General features: G+C 34.0%; 1 protein-coding gene across 3 annotated transcripts in view; it reads left to right on the forward strand.

Annotated features, from left to right (window-relative positions):
• The window catches only part of LOC149475082 (uncharacterized), a 38,209-nt gene extending 24,041 nt beyond the window's left edge, over positions 1-14,168 (forward strand). For all 3 annotated transcript variants that reach the window (XM_089713826.1, XM_089713827.1, XM_089713828.1), the window contains 11 exons: positions 939-1,042; positions 1,860-2,082; positions 3,333-3,418; positions 4,261-4,355; positions 5,687-5,825; positions 6,426-6,609; positions 7,090-7,216; positions 11,143-11,285; positions 11,794-11,880; positions 12,486-12,594; positions 13,259-14,168. In XM_089713826.1, coding sequence (XP_089569952.1) covers positions 939-1,042; positions 1,860-2,082; positions 3,333-3,418; positions 4,261-4,355; positions 5,687-5,825; positions 6,426-6,609; positions 7,090-7,216; positions 11,143-11,285; positions 11,794-11,880; positions 12,486-12,594; positions 13,259-13,399 — 1,438 coding nt within the window. In that variant the 3' untranslated portion in view covers positions 13,400-14,168. The remainder of the gene's footprint in view (positions 1-938; positions 1,043-1,859; positions 2,083-3,332; positions 3,419-4,260; positions 4,356-5,686; positions 5,826-6,425; positions 6,610-7,089; positions 7,217-11,142; positions 11,286-11,793; positions 11,881-12,485; positions 12,595-13,258) is intronic.
• Positions 14,169-20,702: the final 6,534 nt, after the last annotated feature.

The following is a 20,702-nucleotide window of genomic DNA, read 5'->3' on the forward strand; positions in this document are numbered from 1 at the left end:
CACACACACAATTATTTATTTATTATTACATAAATCAATAACCTTTACAAGATAAACCCAATGCGGTACTGACTAACACTATAATTCTATACAAATACACTACTTACAATTATACTAACCTAACCTAACCTAGGCACGTAGCCGTACGGTACGGAGAGGTAGCGCTATTTATATACACACACACACACGTACGCATGCACGCACATACGCACACGCACGCACATACACAGACACACGCACATGTACTAACCTAACCTAACCTTTTTTTTTCACGTGGGGAAATCTAACCTAACCTAACCTAGACACGTGGAAGTGCGGCAGGAGAGGTATTAATCACCTATATCACTAGCTCTCCGCCCGCGGCTTCGCCCGCGTTTTCAATGAAAATCCGCATAGTTCCCGTTCCCGTGGGATTTTCGGGATAAAACCTATCCTATGTGTTAATCCAAGTTACCCTCTATATGTGTGCTAAATTTCATTGTAATCGGTTCAGAAGTATTTAAAGAGTAACAAACATACACACACATCCATCCTCACAAAGTTTCGCATTTATAACATTAGTAGGACAAAATAGGATACGACTGATATTAGATCACAGAATAGCAAAATTAGACTAGGTATCGATGGTGAACTTCACAAAAACAATGTAGAAGAAAAAAGAGCGTGTGTGAAGTGGAACTTTTTTGGCAAATTCTAAGATACCAAAATAGACATAGACACACATTTATTTACAAACAATAAAATAGTCGCCTTACTGCAATGCCGGTATTGCCACGACGTGACCTTGAAATTATAGATACTCTCAACGCGCCTAAAGAAACTTCAAAAACCATACTTTATAAACAATTCTATTCCTCTGTTCTTGTAAATAACTCATGCACATAATATATGTAGTGTAAAAAACGACCTACACCTGAACAAAAATCTCATCACTTCAGGTTCGTGATGTCAGCAGAACCGCCAAATCCCGAGCTGCCGATGTTAAATCACCTACTAACTATCAATTTACGAGCGGAGTTGGAAGAACTATTTTATGAGCCTGGTGAGTAATAAAAAATAGGAAAAAATGAGGGTAGATGAAATTTTTGTAATTAGAAATACTTTGCAAGGCAGTTTTTGATGAAAATTTTGCACATTTTTAGTTTTGGTCCAAGAGCCAGTGAACCCTGGGACTAACGGTCTCCCTGTAAGGCTAGAAATTTGTATACTTACGATTTATGGCATTCTAAGAGCAATATCCATGACCTGGCAGGCGTCAGCCCTGCACGTCATCAGCCCCTTTATTTTTTAAACTGTTAAAAAAATTGGTTTTCTAAACTTGTTTCTGTAAATTTGAAAATTTAATAGGATAAAGTTTATTTATTGTACCCCATCAACTGTGCGTTTTCTAATTGATCTGTCATATACTTCTGCTTATTGTAATCGCCTGTAAATTTTTTTTTAAGATGTACAATAAATAAACTTTATCCTATTAAATTTTCAAATTTACAGAAACAAGTTTAGAAAACCAATTTTTTTAACAGTTTAAAAAATAAAGGGGCTGATGACGTGCAGGGCTGACGCCTGCCAGGTCATGGATATTGCTCTTAGAATGCCATAAATCGTAAGTATACAAATTTCTAGCCTTACAGGGAGACCGTTAGTCCCAGGGTTCACTGGCTCTCCAGCTATTTCTTTCTTCACAGATGGCATTTAGATTTTCAATAAATGGTATAAATTTTTCAGCATTATATTATGTTACTTTAATTGAAAGAAAAAAAAGTTACTTCTAGAAGATTCAACAGCACAATCTTTGCTTTTTTCTCTACTTTGATGCAAATATATGGCAATTTTACATTTTATTCTATATTTCAATTCAGAGAACTTCACGGAAATACTAGAAGAGGACATAAACGCGACAACAACAACATCAACAACAACCACAACCCGACGCCCCACTGTGGGGACGAAACCACCACCGGGCCCCAAATGGGTCATACCACTTACCTTCAGCGTGGGGCCCGTAGAAGAGTGGGATAGTGACGCTGATAACATCACTAAGTTGGGGAAGAATGGCACTGAGAACTTGCAAAATGGGACTTGGTAAGTAATCTATACTAATATAAAGCTGAAGAGTTTGTTTGAACGCGCTAATCTCAGGAACTACAGGTCCGATTTTAATTCTTTCGGTGTTAGATAGCCCATTTATCGAGGAAGGCTATGGGCTATATATCATCACGCTAAGACCAACAGGAGCAGAGCAATGCGGGTGAAACCGCGGGGCACATCCAGTTTGTATTATAGTGTGTGGTATATGGTAGGAAATAATTTGTGTGTCGTGACTTTCTTTGTATATGTCATTCTGATCGTCTGTATTTATGTGCATCTGTCATACTCTGTGTGTCTGTTGTATTTTCTGTGTGTACGACATACTGTGTCTGTCATTCTGTGTCTTTTTGTGTGTGTGTGTTTCTGATGGCCAGTCTGTCGTTCAAATTTAAAGATCTATAGATATATGGTAAGAGGGCCCAAATGGGTCATACCACTTACCTTCAGCGTGGGGCCCGTAGAAGAGTGGGATAGTGACGCTGATAACATCACTAAGTTGGGGAAGAATGGCACTGAGAACTTGCAAAATGGGACGTGGTAAAAGATGTATTCTGTTTTTCTATGTGTATGTCATTCTGTTCTACCGTTTTTTTGTGTAACGGTCTATCGGTCTATCGGTGTGAATCAAATACCAAAATATTGAATGGGACATGGAGATATTTTCGATCTGTCTGTGTGTGTGAATGTGATTCTTAGTCTGTCTTCATGGTTATGAGATTTTTTTTCGATAAAATGTGACCTATATGACTTTCTAGCCTTCCAACTACCTCCACACATAAATAAATAAATATCCAGAAAAACCAGAAACCAGATGGCTGATAAATATACATATATGTATAATTTTTTTTAATAAATACTTATATAGATAACTAACGCCCAGACACAGAGCAAACATCTATGTTCATCACACAAATATTTGCCCCGGGTGGGAATCGAACCCACGACCTGCCACGACCTCTGGCTTAGAAGGCAGGGCCACTACTAACCAAGCCAACCGGTCAGACAAACAAACACATTTTCGCATTTATAACACAACTAGCGGTCCGCCCCGGCTTCGCCCGTGATACATATTTCGCAATAAAAGGTAGCCTATGTTCTTTCTCAGGGTATAAAGATTATCTGTGCCAAATTTCATCAAAATCGGTGCAGTAGTTTATGCGTGAAAACCATACATACATACATACTTACATACATACAAACCTTTCCTCTTTATAATATTAGTATAGATAATAAATCTATTTCAGGTACGACATAGTCAACGATACAAAGGTTCAAACGTCAAGATGGATGGAAAACGTCACTTATTTAGTATGGATGAATGATACTGAGAGTGAGTATAAGATTCATTTATTCATTCATTCGTTCGTTCAATCAATCGTTAATTAATTGATTCGGTCATTCTTTTCGTTCCTTCATTCATTCATTTGTTCCATCATTCAAAATAATAAATAATAAATTAAAACATAACCTGATTTTTTGTTAACAATTTTTTTAACTTGTCTATCATCACTATCACTACATAGTATAAAACAAAGTCGCTTTCTCTGTCCCTATGTCCCTTTGTATGCTTAAATCTTTAAAACTACGCAACGGATTTTGATGCGGTTTTTTTAATAGATAGAGTGATTCAAGAGGAAGGTTTTAGTATACAGGGTGTCCCACTTTCGGTATACTAAGCGCAAAGGGACTTGTAGTTTTGCATACGCTGAGTACGTAAAAAATAATTATAAAATTCCAGACGCATTTTTTTTTTAAATAGAGGAATTCTTAAAATTCCATGTGTACACCCCCAACAAGCAAACTGCCCAACTTTGCCACCCGCATGTGAGCTATCGTTTAAGATTATGTTTTCATAGACAAAATACTCACATTAGCGAAGCGGTATATGCCGGCTGCGCGAAGCTAGAGACGAATACATGGATTTTAAGGAAAAATTTAGCAAACAATTTTTCGCGTAATTTTGTTATTTAAGTATTTTTTATGTGATCAGTGTATGCAAAACTACAAGTCCCTTCGCGCTTAGTATACCGAAAGCGGGACACCCTGTATAATTTATTAGGTTTTAGACAAAGCGGGCGAAGCCGCGGGCGGTAAGCTAGTTACTTAATAAAAAAAATATTATCTATGGATAGATTGAACCACTTATTATAACAATATTTTTTTGTTTTTCAGTGGTCATACCGGATTTGGGTATGCACAAATGGGTGAGATACAACGTGGGAGCGAGAGGGTTGTATCGTGTCGCTCCACAGGATTTGCCTGGCGAGGTTTGTTTTCTTTTTTATAAATTATCTACTACATCTTCTTATATATAAAAATGAATCGCAAAATGTGTTGGTAAGCGCATAACTCGAGAACGGCTGAACCGATTTCGATAATTCTTTTTTTATTATATTCCTTGAAGTACGAGGATGGTTTTTATGTAGAGAAAACGTAAATATGTACCACGGGCGAAGCCGGGGCGGACCGCTAGTATTATATAAAAATAAGTCGGGTTTTCCATCCTGACGCTATAACTCCAGAACGCACGAACCGATTTCCACGGTTTTGCATTCGTTGGAAAGGACTCGGGCTCCGTGAGGTTATAGCAAAGAAAAGGTGTCTCTGGTGGCGAAACGGAGTTCGCCGGGTTTGCTAGTATACACTAATATTATAAAGAGGAAAACTTTGTTTGTTTGATTGTAATGAATAGGCTCATAAACTACTGGACCGATTTTAAAAATTCTTTCACCATTCGAAAGCTACATTATCCACGAGTAATATAGGCTATATATCATCATGCTAAGACCAACAGGAGCGGAGTAATGCGGGTGGAACCGCGCGGCACAGCTAGTCTTCTTCTTATATATAAAAATGAATCGCAAAATGTGTTGGTAAGCGCATAACTCGAGAACGGCTGAACCGATTTCGATAATTCTTTTTTTATTATATTCCTTGAAGTACGAGGATGGTTTTTATGTAGAGAAAACGTAAATATGTACCACGGGCGAAGCCGGGGCGGACCGCTAGTTTTTAATAAAATTTCATTCAAAAGTGTTTACAAGTCTTGGTAATTTTTGTAATTGTTCTATTTTATTTTTTACAAAGATTCTTGTGTTTCTTACAAAGTTCACACAAAATTATGCATAACTCGCAAGACTTGGAGAGGCTTAGGAAATCCGTCGTTTCCCGTTTAGCAAATGAATGTCGTTTTTTAACTATATTTTAGAAAATAAACTTTTTAGTTTTTACGTAATTTAAAACTATTTTCGAAGTTTGTGCGGACTTATGGTGAAACCGCGCGATTGCGGTTTGATATGTTTGATATGTCCCCTGTAGAACCGCCATCCTGTTACAAATGACCCGAAATTTTGTGTCAGACGTGTTTCGGGTCATTTGTAACAGGATGGCGGTTCTACAGGGGTCTTAGTACGCAATGACAAAAAGAAAAATGATGGTCAGAACGCTGATACCGGATTCCTTAAGATACTGTAATATTTTATATTAGAGAATCTTAACATAAAATATTATAGTATCTTCACCGTGTGTGACGCGCTTAAGATAAAATTGTATAGTTTACATTTTTATCCAAATAAAGTGACATAATAAAAAACTCCAGTCAGCAGAATCAGCCGCTCACCGCGCAGCCCTACTCTACGAGTCGGGCTCCGCCGCGGAACGAGCTCTCATGTTGGACGACGCGTTTGTGCTCACACGTGCTCGGAGACTGCCCGCTAGCCGTGCTGCTGCTGCTGCTGGTATATATACACACACCGACGAATACAAAACAGACACACACACACACAAACAAACAAAAAAATACGGAAAAGTAGGCACATATGCGCAAACAGATAGACACACAAAGAGAGTGTTGTGCTCATCGGCGTGCTCGGCGACTGCCCGCTAGCCGTGCTACTGCTGCTGCTGGTAAACTCAACTTTCGTTTTATTTTATTTTTGAAGTGAAACTTCTTTATCGGAGTTGGAAAAAAATTTAGTGTAACATTTTTTCGTTACGCGTGACATTTTTCCGTTACGCGCCATCTTTTTCTTATCCCTACCACGCGTGATTGGACGTATTTCTGTAAAGTTGCATATAGTTAATAATTTTTTGAAAAATAACGTCATAAAAAAGTTTCACTTCTTACGTGTATACAAAAGTACACGCACACATTTTTTCTCATACATATTACTTATTTGGTACATTTTATTCAACAAGTCAATTTTGTTCCGTTAAATTACTTTTGCAGTCACTTTTACCAGCATTCCAAATATAAACACATTAATTGTCTTATTATTGGTATTCCTTTTTATTGGCGTATAGCTTTGTTAAAGTTAATTTCCAATTCCACATTCCAGCCCGTCTAGAAACAGAACAATACTGGGCGGTATGGCGGGTGGTGGTCCACCACTTATCCTGGTGGAGGGAACTGCTCATGGTATCAGCGTCCGCGCCATACTTGCACCAGATGCTGAGTTCTCTACCACCTGCTGTCACATTATATACCAATGATGAGATACAGGCGCTGAGTGAGGATAAACTGTGAGTATAAGTGTGAGTTTGGGGGATATTTTCAGTTTTCTGTGAGCCCTGATCATATATAATCATGTGGAAATTGCGAGTTTAGCGTCTAAAAGTGTGAGTTTTGATTCGTTAAAAGTGTGAGTCAAGGTTCGTTAAAAGTGTGAGTCAAGGTTCGTTAAAAGTGTGAGTTTTGATTCGTTAAAAGTGTGAGTTTTGATTCGTTAAAAGTGTGAGTTTTGATTCGATAAAAGTGTGAGTATAGATTTGTTAGTCAGAAATTCCAGCTTTTACCCATCTGTGACACTATATGAACAGATACATACACATAGTCACAGAACTTAGTAACCAAAAACTGTGAGTTAAGACTTTTAAACGTTTTTTTTTTTTCATAAACGTGTGACGTTATCAATGGATAATAGAAAAGTATGTTTTGGAACAAACAACTTTTTTCTTTCTCTATTCATTCGTTCATTCATTCGATTATTCATTCATTCACAGCTGGCTCAGCGGTGCGTTACTAACTGCTGGTGTGGTTTGGGGCAACGAAAATGTTACGAATCAAGCCTTGGAACTATTCGATGCGTGGATGTACAATAATGAGAGCATTCCGGAGATTTATCAGGAGGTAAGCATGTTTTATACGAAAAAAAAAATATGTTTATAATGTAATTTGAATTCCTTAATAAAATAATGATTTTGCATAGTTTCAAATATATTAAAATCATAACATATAGTGAAAACTAAATCGCTAAATGTGTTGGTAAGCGCAAAACTCGGAAACGGCTGAACCGATTTCGTTAATATTTTTTTTATTATATTCCCTGAAGTACGAGGATGGTTCTTATGTAGAGAAAACGTAAACATGTACCAAGGGCGAAGCCGGGGCGGACCGCTAGTTGGTAATAAATTATTTTGATCATGAACTGGAATTCTGAGGCCCGTCGCTCATGGAGCTACTCAAAAATGACTGAACTAATCAGTAATTACGATTACAAACCAGTTACAAATTGTATCTCGCATACAACGCTACTCAAGTTGTTGCACTTGAATTTTATTTATAAATTTGAATTTTCTTCATTATGACATTCGTGATTTTTATTGAATTTTGATATATTTCTGTTCTGTGTACTTTGTAACTTATTTGTGACTAGATTTCCGCCCGTGGCTTAGCCCGCGTTTTCAAAGGAAAACCCGCATAGATCCCGTTCCCGTGGGATTTCCGGGATAAATAAAATAAATAAATAAAATAGCCTTTATTGCTGTTACTTTTCTTAAAATTATTACATGCCAATTTCTTAAAAACTAAGTTAATTCTACTTATTCTAATTTTTATTTATATTATCGGCAACAGGATGTTTATAAGGAACAGCTTGTCTGTCGACAAAGGCCTCCTCTAAAGATTTCCATATATTTCTATCTTTTGCTAAGCGGGTCCATACAGGACCGGCTATTTTCTTAAATTCATCTTCCCATCTTTTGCTTTGTCTACCTCTATTCCTTTTGTTATCTCTTGGATACCATTCCGTTACTAACTTAGTCCATTTCTCTCTACTTTCTCTAAACATATGTCCTGTCCAACGCCATTTCAGCTGTCTGTAAGTTGTGAGTGCATGTTTAAATTTAGTTTTATTTTTAATTTCTTCTAATTTCACTCTATCTTTTAGTTTTATACCCAGAATACTCCGTTCCATTGAATTTTGGCAGACTTTTAATTTATTTTCCTGTAAATCTGTTAACGCCCATGTCTGGCACCCGTATAGTAAGCATGGCATAATGCATATTTCGTACACTTTCTTTTTTCCTTTCATAGGTATATCTTTATTCTTCATTACTTCCCGTAGAGACCAAAACCGTTTCCAAGTATTATTAATTCTTCGTTCTATTTCTTTATTCATGCAATCCACTGTCGATATAAGTTGGCCCAAATAATATATATTCATTTACAAATTCTATTTGTTCATTGTTTACTGTTATTAGTTCGTTTGTTACTGTTCGTTGAGAATTCGTCATAATTTTTGTCTTAGTTAAGTTCATTGTCAGTCCTGCCTTAGCACTTTCATCCGATAGTTGCTGCATCATTACACCCAGAGTTCCTGCATCTTCTGATAATAAAACTAGATCGTCCGCGAAGCGCAGGTGGTTGAGATTTTCTCCATTTATATTGAGGCCATTTTCGGTCCAGTCAAGATTTCTGAAAATCATCTCCAGCACTGCTGAAAATAACTTCGGTGATATAGGATCTCCTTGGCGTACACCTCTTTGAATAGGAAATTCGTTGCCAGTAGATTCAAGTTTAATTTGTGCTGTGCTCGCTGTGTATACGTTTTTAATTATTCTTATGTATTTTGCTTGTATCCCTTGTTTCTTTAGAGCGTCCCATATAAATTCATGTTCCAAGGTATCGAACGCTTTGTTAAAATCAACGAATCCAATGTAATATGTTTTGTTATATTCTCTATATTTCTGTAAAACTTGTCGTAGAGTATGTATGTGATCTAAGGTTGAGAATTTACTTCGGAAACCAGCTTGTTCCTTAGGTTGGTTTTCATCTAGTGTATTGGTAATTCTGTTTAATATTATTTTAGAAAATATTTTATAAATATTTGACATTAAGCTGATCGGTCTGTAGTTTTTTATATCACCTTTGTCTCCCTTCTTATGTAACAGTATGATTGTCGATTTGGTCCAGTCCTCCGGAATGATTTCCGTTTCGAGGATTTCATTGAATAAATCTGTAAGTATTGGTGCTAACACTGGTAATGTAGTTTTTAGTATTTCATTTGTGATTAAGTCTGATCCAGGTGCCTTATCTACTTTTTGTGTTTCGATAGATTTTATTGTTTCTTCCTTCAGAATTGGTTTAATCTCCTCTTGGTTTTCTGAGTTATATACCTTTATTCTTTGTTCCTTTATATTGCTTTTGTATAAATTTTGATAATATTCCGTAGCGATACCTAGTATTTCTAGTCTTTTAGTGGTCTTTGCATTGTTTTTATTTTTCATATTTGGAATCCAGTCCTTTTTGTGATTCATTTCTTGCAGCGCCTTCTTTATTCCTCCTGTTTTTTCTATGTATGTTCTCAATGTTGTTGACCTTTTCATTTTCCGTTCTTTTCTAAGTTGTTCACTAATCTTTTTACTTAATTCTGCTATCTTATGGCCATTGTTTTTGTAAGTTCTTCCTTGTTGTATCAGTTCTTTCCGTTCTTGTAATAATTCCTTAGTTTTAAATGATATCACTTTCTTACTAGTTATGTTTACTTTCATAGTTTCTGTTTTTAGTTGTTTGATCAATCTGATGTATTTTTCTTGAGTCGACATTCTTTCTTTACCACCATTTTGCAGGGATATTTCAAGGTTTTTCAGAAGTAAATCTTTGCTACCGGTGCATTCAATGCCTTTCACGCTGTAGTGATATTTTCGTGCTCTTTTAGCACGTTTTCCTGATAGTTTTGCTCTAACAATTCTATGGTCTGAGTTAAAATTGAAGTTGTTTAAAATAGACAAATCTTCAAAAACTTTTATATTGTTAGACATAATATAGTCGATCTCGTTTTTATATCGGCCATTGGGAGAGATCCATGTCCATTTCTTTGATGGTTTCTTTTTGTAAAAACTGTTTAGGATGCTTAGCTTATTTTCAATGGCAAATGAAACTAGTCGTGAGCCGTTTTTACTTCTATTGCCAAATGCATGACATCCTATGTTATATTCTTCTCCACATTTTTGTTTACCAATCTGTCCATTAAAGTCACCCATAATTATCATGTTTTTTGATGCATATGAAGTAGTTAATTGTAGGTCTTCGTAAAATTTTTCTATTTTTACTATATCTTCTTTCTTATTTGATTCAATAGGCGAATACGCCTGGATTATAGTCCATTCTTGTTCTTCCTCACCATCTACGGGTAATAGAATGTTGAGAATTGCTATTCGTTCTGAAATACCCCTTAGTTCTTTAATGTTTTTGGCAAAACTCTTTTTAACTATAAATCCGACTCCATATAATCCGGGCGTCTCCCCAATGTGGTGTAGTATGTAATTTCCATGGTCTTCTATTTTTTCTCCAAATCTTCTTACTTCACTAATACCAATAATGTCCCATTTTATTTCATCCAATGCTAGTTCTAATTCTTTCAATTTCTCGGTGGTCCCTAATGATCGGCAGTTTAAAGTTGCTATGTATATATCGTTATATTTATTTTTACTGATATTTTTTATTTTTAGAGGGTCGCGGTCTTTTTCCCCCACGATGACCAGTCGGCTTGGAGGAGATTGGTGGTTTCTAATTATTCGGTTATCAATAATTTTATGTTTTTGTGTTTTCCGGTTGCCGATAGCTAATTGTTATTGCCTATTATCTGTTGTGTAGGAAGAAAGAGAGTTGGATCTTCCTCTCATGACGTCAAAGGCGTTACGTCTGTTAGTTTGTGATGGTATCCACACTTGCTTTTTTGCTTGTGTATTTTCTCGCGGTGATGAAGATAATTCCCTCTTTCTTTTATCATTTGTTGTATTATTTTCCTTCACTGAATTTGAAATTTCCCTTAGGGCGCGTTCACAGCGGGCGTTCGTAAACACGGCGAACCAGCTTGGAACGCGTGTTGGCGGGCCTTGTTGAACACACGGGGAAATGGGAAAAGGGCCTTATTGGCTGCTTTGGCTGCTCCTGAAGATGATTGGCTGTTATATAGGTGAGGGGAAAGGGGGGGGGGGGAATGGGGAAAAAAGAAGGGGGGATAACGTTAAGGGGGTTTGATAGAAAGGGAAAGAAAATAGGGCGGTTAAATAGCTAAAGATACAGGGAAAATGGGTTGGGGATGTTATATTATAGGGTAAAGGGTGGTAAAATATCAATGTTCATTGGTTAGATTAGTTTTATAGCCGAAATATAAGGGAGACGGGTCAAAAATTGGGTATTATTATACCAGTAGGGGTAATAAGGTATTGGGGCTTAAATGGGTAAAATATCAGGTTCAGACTATTAAATAATTAATTTGATGGGTTAGTTTTTAATCTGTGTGGAGAAAATATAGTTTAAATATTTAATAGTTTCTTAAGCAGTGAATGAATAAGTGAAGCGTGGCAAGTTTTTTTGAATGAATAATTAGTCAAAATCAAATCGCTTATATTTTATGTCTTTATTATTTGTGTTTTAATCTAAAATAAAAATAAATTAATATATATATAAATAATATTCAGGTTCGCATACACGGTGATGTCGCCTGAAGCCCAAAAAGGTCACGATTGGCCCGAGTGGGTCACTGCGTTGTGTGCTGGCTTGTGTCGGTGAGTTTTTGTTTGTTTGTTTGTTGAAGTGAAAACTTCTTTAGCGGCGTTGAGCACTTTTTCTGTAATGGGTATAAAATGTAAAACTCGCGTCAGGACACGTGACCTGATCGAAAAAGCGTAAGACGGATACCATTCCAAAATATCAAACATGCTCAACGTTAATAATCAAGTTTTCACTTCTGCCGGCACTCCCCCAGTGCAACCCGGCTTTTTTTTAATAAAATCCTTGTACCGTAGTATATTATTATTAGTCTGTGCTTATACCATAAATAAAATATTTAAAGAAATTTTTCGTTTAAACGTAACGCGTGTTTGGTTTTCAATTATAATTTTTAGGAATTTTCAATGCTGCAATTTTGATTATTACATTTTAATGGATCAATAGATTTGAATTCAATAAATGTTTGAATTTGAATTTAATGATGATATTTGAGGATAGTTTTAAATTATAGTTTTTCATGCTTTCCACCTCGTTTTTATCATTTTTTTTGCTCTAATACTTTCCTTCTCAAATTTAAATCAATTTTAATAACTATAAAATAAATAAATATGAATAAATTAATATATAAATATAAATAAATATCCTTATAAATATCTTTCAGTTGGCGTGGTAGTGCAGGAGTATGGCGAGTGTTACACTCCCAACCACTCCCACCCTCAGCTCTAGCAGCTGCGGCGAGATGCTTGTACCAACCCACTGATTATTATACGGTAAGTGTGTAGGTACAGACAGACAGACAGACAGACAGACAGACACAATAACAGATGGCGCTAGTGCAAAAGTGCTTTTTGAGACTCTAACTAGCTGGTAGGCACGAGTATCTACACAAGATTTAACCAAAAAAGAAAAAAAAAAACAATTAAAAGGGTGGTCACTGGTCAACCGACCGTCTACAAAATATATAAAGATATGTACTTATATATAATTATTTTTAACCAGTATAGAAGTTAATAAATATGTGATGGAATAAAAAAACTTTGCTTAGTGCTAGATAAGATTTTAAAATAATATTTAATAATATTAAAGGAGGGGAGGCTTTTTGTTATTTTTTACGTTTTAACTCAAAAACTCATGGACCGATTTAGAAAATATATCCCTGCAAAATTGCTTTATTTATAATTTGCATTTTACCAGCTTAAATGAAATAATTTCACTCATAGACATACAGTAAATCATACAGTCAACCATATATTTTTGACATGAAACTTCTTTATGCGAGTTGAGTGTAAAATTTCAAGGTCGCGTAATAGCAATACGTTATGGATGATTTTGGTATCTTTGAATCTTGCTAAAGAAGTTTCATTTCTGACACACGCTCTTTTTCAGTTATTATTTTCAAAATACTATTTTTCTTATTATGTTTATTTATTTCAGTTCAAAAACCTCTTCGGCGATCAAAAAGGAGCAAACATAGCATTGGATACAATTGCTTTGAACTCCGCTTGGGTTGCAAAAGCCGATTCCGATTTGTTAAGATATTTCCAAGCTATGAAGAAAGAAAAAAATAACAATTAATTGGAACGAATTTCGGAATCCGTTGCTTGGAACGAAATAATCCGTTGCGAAAAGGGTCTAGGCGGAATTAAAAGTTGTAACGACACTTTGCTATAGTTTATTTCTTTGCAAAGAAAGTTATTTTAGTAACTTCGTTCCATCCGAGTGTCCATTGACAACTATCAAGTTTTTTTAAATTTAGGGCCGATTTTTCAATCCCTGATTAAAACTTATCCTCCGTATACTGCCCGTTTTTGACAGTTTACGTGACATTTTAATATTATCGTGTAATACTTTATTGAACGGATAAGTTTTAATCAGGGATTGAAAATAAGGGCTGATTTTTCAATGCTTGGTTAAAACTTATTCGTCGAATAATGTATAAAACTACCATTTTAAAAACGTACTCTAATTGCCCGTCTTTGACAGTTTACGTGACATTTTAATATTATCGTGTAATACTTTATTGGACGGATAACTTTTATCCAAGCATTGAAAAATCGAGTCATATAAATATTTTGGTATATATTATGTTTTGGTGTGTACAAACTGTGGAATGGGGTTGCCATCTTCTTTTTAAACAGTTTTTTTTTCAGTGGTAAGAATTGTGAATTAGGAAAATGAAAAACATACATTTAATTTATAAGTTATTAATGAATGTATTTTTCCTAATTATTATACTATAAGGTGTTGTTTTTATTGAATAAAATACAAAGCACAGATGGCAACCCTAAATATTTTTCGTGTGTGAAAATGATACGAATTCAATGTAAAATAAAAAAAGTATTAAAATTTTTTTACTCACACAATTAGGTACTAGTCATTTATTGTAGGTAATTATTTGACATATTTTTTTTAAAATAACAATTTTGTTTTTACAATTAAAATTAACAAATCAATTTTTTACAATTAAAATTATCAAATTTACATATATTAATATTTTACTTAATTTAAAGGATCTGCGTCTTCAATCTTATGATTTAGATCTAGTCTATTGCTTGTGTGTGTGTGAAGAGAGAATGTGTGTTTTAGTGTATATTTGGTATTACCACAAAACAATTAAAACACAGTCTAACTTTAAACCAGGGATCTGTCACTTTAACAGTTGTCTATGTGAAATACGACAAAACCAGATAAAAGAGAACCCGCGCTTAAAGATAAACCCTGTCTAAAGTTTTTTGTGGTAAGACAGTAATTGTTTTTTTAAACATAATTTATTAGTTTAAACCCAGCCAATGAACGTACAAAATTATTTTAATTTTTATTATGTGTGCGTGTGTGTGTGTAGTAGCGCAAATGTTTAGAATAAATATAAGGTGTAATCAATTTTTAGTGGAAATCTGTAAGTCATATTGGCATTTACTATTATTAGATCTTTTTTCAGATATTTTCAAGTATTATTAGTATTTTGAACATTACCAGTAGGTACAAGATATTTTTTATTCATTCACTAGCGGTCCGCCCCGGCTTCGCCCGTGGTACATATTTACATTTTCTCTACATAAAAACCATCCTCGTACTTCAAGGAATATAATAAAAAAAGAATTATCGAAATCGGTTCAGCCGTTCTCGAGTTATGCGCTTACCAACACATTTTGCGATTCATTTTTATATATAAGAAGAAGATAATAAAAATTAAAAAACAATTCCTTTGTTTCATCTAAGGCGCGGGACATATACAAGCGGCGGGCGCGCTGCCGGCGCGCATCGGGTGCGCTATTGGCATTTTGTATGAAATAATTTTGGAAAGGCGCAACCTTGGCACAACCTTGGCACAACCGTGGCGTGCCGTCTCGTCGCCTTTCCAAAATTCTTTCATACAAAATGTATAAGAAGGACGTGGTGCAAAACAGATTCAAGAGGTGCGCTTATGGCACGCCCGCGCCAAGCCGCGCGTGTTTGACCCGCGCCTTAACAAATTCATCAAACATAACGAATATTAAACAAATATTATGTCAAAAATAACAGAAAAAAAATATGTCATCCACAAAGTCTATGAAATAAGTTATACATATGTCAATCTTGTCAGAAAATCATGTCAAATGTGTAATACAAGAAAATATATTATGCCTATATTGGAATAAATTACTCAGTATCATAGGTTCCTCCATTAATATGTACTTAATATATTGGTCCGGGAGCCAGCAGCAGATTTTATGACCAAGTTCCTCTCAAGCGGTAATTAGTAAAATGCATCAAAGTATAGTATTATGAAGCCTCGTGAACGTCAGCTGGAGCTCGGTTGGGGGGAAGAGCGGTTGTAGCCTCCCGTATCAGCTGACGGTTTTTCCACCAAGATACAGCCAGCTGACATATATATTTATCCACAGTTACATATAAGCTATCATCAGGTAAATTTTTGTTTGAGAGGAAATAACGGAAAATAAATTTTTCTTTAAATTTAACTTTCATGTTCGAGACACCAGCTGACGTATAATACACCATGTTGTAACCAGCTGACTATTTTTTTTCGTTGAGATATTGGGTTAGCTACAATTTGACAATTTTTTAGCTGAGAGGAAATGAATGAATGAATGTATTTTTTTTCCTATGTGCGTGGGAGGCTACAACCGCTCACCCCCCCAACCGAGCGCCAGCTGACGTTCACGAGGCTTTATAATACTATACTCTTATGCGTCTGACGAATTATCTCTTGAGAGGAAATAGTTAACCAAATTTGCACCTGGCTCCCTAACCATATTATGTTAGATAACATTTACTTGATGCAGACTTAATACACATGTCAATAATTTAAATTTTTATATTACATTTTGTTGCAATCTTAAAATAATTGAAGTGAAACTTCTTTATCGAGGTTGGAAAAAAATTTAGTGTAACATTTTTTCAAGTTCAGTCATAAAGAAGTTTCACTTCTTACGTGTGTACACTCACACATTTTTTTAAAGTAGGTACTATGTTTTACTTTAAAAATGCCCCAAAAATATGAAGTCTGCTTCTAAGTAAAATATCACTGATTTAATGACGCACATGAAAATATTTATACGTTAAGTTATTAATAAGTTATTGATAAGTTATTATTAAGTCATGTATTCCTTTCGATTCTTTAAATTATGTATGTGAATATAATTTAAATTGACCAAGTAAGTTTATTTTTTGGAATTAATATACTTGATTCTGTCTATATTTAATATTGGATGAATCTTTAAATAATGAAAAAAAAAAAAGATAAATTTGGTTGGCGATTTGTACGCTCTAAGTAATCGTGGAAAATTTTAAAAATAAACGAACTTGGTCAATAAAAGATCTCAGTCATAGTTTAAGCTCCTGTATAATCTATAATATTATTAGTAGACATTTATTTCGTCCAATGAAATCATATACCGTACCTTTTTAACCGACTTCATTTTTAACCCTAGTTATTGTCCAACTTATGGTCAAACAAAAGTTTCGGAGTCCAAATTCCGTTCATATTAAACAGATGTTTGATAACATTCATAAATACCAACATACGATTAAGCAAAGTTCACATAAAAATATATAACAATTTAACATTTGACACACAAATGTGAAATTGTTATCATGTTGTTTTTAATTTTCAATAATGCCGTCAAATTGTTCATATTTTTATTTATTTTAAATAACATCGTATTACAAAAAATAGTTTCTTCGGTTCATTCGTATTTCACCATTTTAGAATAAGTTGAAAATATAGCTAAAAATGATTTAGGTATTAAATCTAAAATACCTAAACTCTTGAAGATTTCCAAATCTCGTAGAAAAAATATATTTTTCTAATAATAAAATTGAACTTATTGGGAAAACTTTTAGAGGAATTTTCTAGGTACCTTTTTCTAAATCCGACCACTTGTAATTGCCAGTAGGAAAATTTGTAAAAAATATTGAATTGAGAAATATGAATAAAAAATATAATTAGGAATTTGGTGTTGTGTGTAATATGTTTTGAAATTTATGACTCTAATAGGTAATTCAAGTTAATAATTTTTATGTATAAAAATCCAATATTTCTAAATATTTGTTTTGCCCTAACTTTAAGATTTTTTTTACTAGTAGATAACACTTATTTAAAAAAAAGTTTCTCTTATTTTACTCCTAAAAAGTCATTTATTTCAAAATATAGTAATTCGGTGTTTCGAAAAATCTTCAATTCAACAAGTCGATATCGATCTTATTATTACCTATACAGTATTTAATAAAAATATTCTGTTTTTACACAAATAACATCTACACAATATAAAAATCTCATCAAAATAAGCGAAATGGACTGATTGTAGATTTAGGTGTCATATCAAACTTTCATCTTGACAGTCCATTACATTTTTTATTTAGTCTAGCTTTTTCTTGTCTAGGTATTAACAAAATGAAAATTTTGAATGTACCTACTAATATACCTACAGGGTGTAAGTAATCGTTAAGTGTGCACAGGCGATTATTCCGTAACTATTGCAGATATCAAAAAACTTTAAACTGATATCGAAAGTACTTAACCTAATGAGTAGAATGGCTATAATATTTTTTTTTAATTGAAACGATAAATATCCAAAAAAATGTTACATTAAACGCTCTACTTTCGATATCAGTATAAAGTTTTTTGATATCTGTAATAGTTACGGAATAATCGCCTGTGCACACTTAACGATTACACCCTGTTTAAGTATCTATAGTATAATGTTAAAAAAGCGATTCAACTAAGAATAGGATTGATTTTGCGCCATTTTATGGCTTTTATTACTTATCACTGACATCGCCCCTTCGCCCGCATTGTAGAAAACTTAAAAAATATATGTACTAAAATATTTCCCTCTATCTATTGAAAAAACCGCATCAAAATCGGTTGCGCATTTTTACAGATCTAGCACAAAGACACACAGGCGGCGGAAAGATGTCGTCGTTGTCGGAAAGCGACTTTGTTCTATACTATGTCGTGAAGTGACATTTTACATGAAATTGACTCTCCTATTTTTAGTAAAATCGCTTTACAGTTTTTTTTATTATCATCAAGATTTTTGTTAAAATACCTAGACAGAACAGTACTTACCTGTTTAGACTGCTACCTGTAAAAAGTTTTTGTATCTACCTTTGTATAATAAAGTTTTTCAAAGCAATATGAGTTTTATTTTATACCTTCCTTACATCAATGCAAATTCACATAAAATTTAGGGAGCCTCCTCTTAACTTGAAACTTAAATAAGTATAGGCTGTGTTAGCGTCTAGCACCGTAGCGGTCTAACCGGTCTCAGTGCCAGAAATCATGTTAGGGAGCCTCCTCTTAAGCTTTTAATTACTTTCAAGTTCGGAAGAAGATATTTCATTTCACACGTAGTAATTATGTAAAATTAAGTAAATTAATTTTAAGTATGAAAAAAAGAAACTGAAAATTCATACAACTCGGTATGGTATTATTTTGTAGATTATCATCAAGTATACAATATAATGAATAGTAAAAAATTCAGATCAATCAGAATTGGTTTATTTACAAACCCTGTCTAGCGTACAAATAAAAACTTGCTTATTCAAAACTTATGCAATGCATAGATATGATAAGAATAAATAAAGAATAAGGATGTCATAATTTCTTACAAATAAAGGAGAATGGGCATTTTACTATGGAAGTTGGGCCTGAACCCTTGAGTTGGACCAATACACATGAGATATTGTTTTTATAATAGATCATAACACATACATAACGGGAAAAATAAATATAAAAAAATAATCAACCGGGTTTTTGTACAGTCACATCAAGTTTTATTTCTTTGTGTATAATATTTTTTTGCAATAAATAACTGTTATAAGACAATGACAATATCTTTATGTTACTCCAATTCACTTTCACTTACAAATACGTACTAATCTTAAGCCTTCTAATAACCGAAATACACTAATATTATGTTTTGTAACAGGTACCTATACCGTGTTTATTATAATTTAACGTAGTTAGACGTTTTTTGTGGTTAAACTCAGTCACTCCAGTGACATTTAGATTTATACTTACTTCACTCGAATTAAAAACACCGTTATTGTGCGCAAAATAATAGCCAAATAAATAAAACTTTTTGCCTTGACTGTACAAGAACCCGGTTGATTTATTTTTTTATTTTATTTTTTTCGTAAGGTATGTGTAATGATCTATCACAAAAACAATATTTCGTGTGTATTGGTCTTAGCCCAAGTTTCAGGCCCAATTTGCCCATTCTCCTTTGGAATAACGTCGATAAAACTATGCTCACGCTATGCAATAGGCGCGGAGCGGCAACGTAGCAATTCATTCATAAAATTATGAAAAACATTGAAATTGTCTACGGTTAAACCTTGGTGCTGTCATTTTGACGCTCGTTTGACTTCGTCGAATTTGTTGTGAAGTTTCATCATACGATGTTCTGTTTATTTATTTTTTAAATATTTATTTGAAATAATTTAAAAATATCATTAACCTTTTGACCGCCAGAGCAAAAACGCATCGCCGTGCCCTCCACGCCAAGCCACAAATTCAATGAGATAACCTTGAAAATAGTAGGGAGTCCAAAATGTTATCGATAAACATAATAATTCACGTCTGAATATTTGAATAAACAGCTTATAACACAAAAATAATATTTATTTAACCTCATCTCCTACTGTAAAAACTTAAGACCACATTTATAGCAACTATCAACAAAAAAAATCAACCTTTTGAGATACAAAAATACATATAAAATTGCAGCAAGTTACAGCACTTTTCTCTATCAGTTACGCCCCATTGGCATGTATACATGCCAATGGCGCGGGCAACCATCCTTTTTTTTATAATCTCTCGCTTCTGATTAGGGATGTGTAGCTGTATAGATATTATTATAACTTATCGAGTTTATTTATTAAGTTTATATGAACTATAGGTATTATTGTGGAGTGTTTATTTGTAAATATCAAAACAACTATTACCTTTAAATAAAGGGAATTGCATTAAAACTACATATTTATTTTCCAATCATTTAGTTTAATACTTGAGTTATTACAAATACTAATTATATGTAGGTACCTATTTAGGTCAATTACCATATTTTGATATGACATAGCGACAATTTGTATCATAAGAATATTCTAATAAAGGCACTGATTAGATAGTTCTTCTGCGCAATAGTTCTTCTGTACTATAAAACTCTTCACTTGCCATTTTTGCGATTATAATATTGGTAGATACCTACTCGATAAAATATTTTTACAACTTTCCGCACTTAACAACACGGTACGCGCTTACGACGTCACCAGTCCGACATCTATTCATGTCAATGGCGCAGAAGGGATTGCATATCGATACTGTGCTAGGGATGCGCATGATTGGCGAAAAGGAAAATATTCAAATCAACAA

This window comes from Colias philodice, chromosome 31 (assembly GCF_061535455.1).
Source record: "Colias philodice isolate Cphi_HAF_F1 chromosome 31, ilColPhil1 Martin Lab GWU primary, whole genome shotgun sequence".
Classification (NCBI taxonomy): domain Eukaryota; kingdom Metazoa; phylum Arthropoda; class Insecta; order Lepidoptera; family Pieridae; genus Colias; species Colias philodice.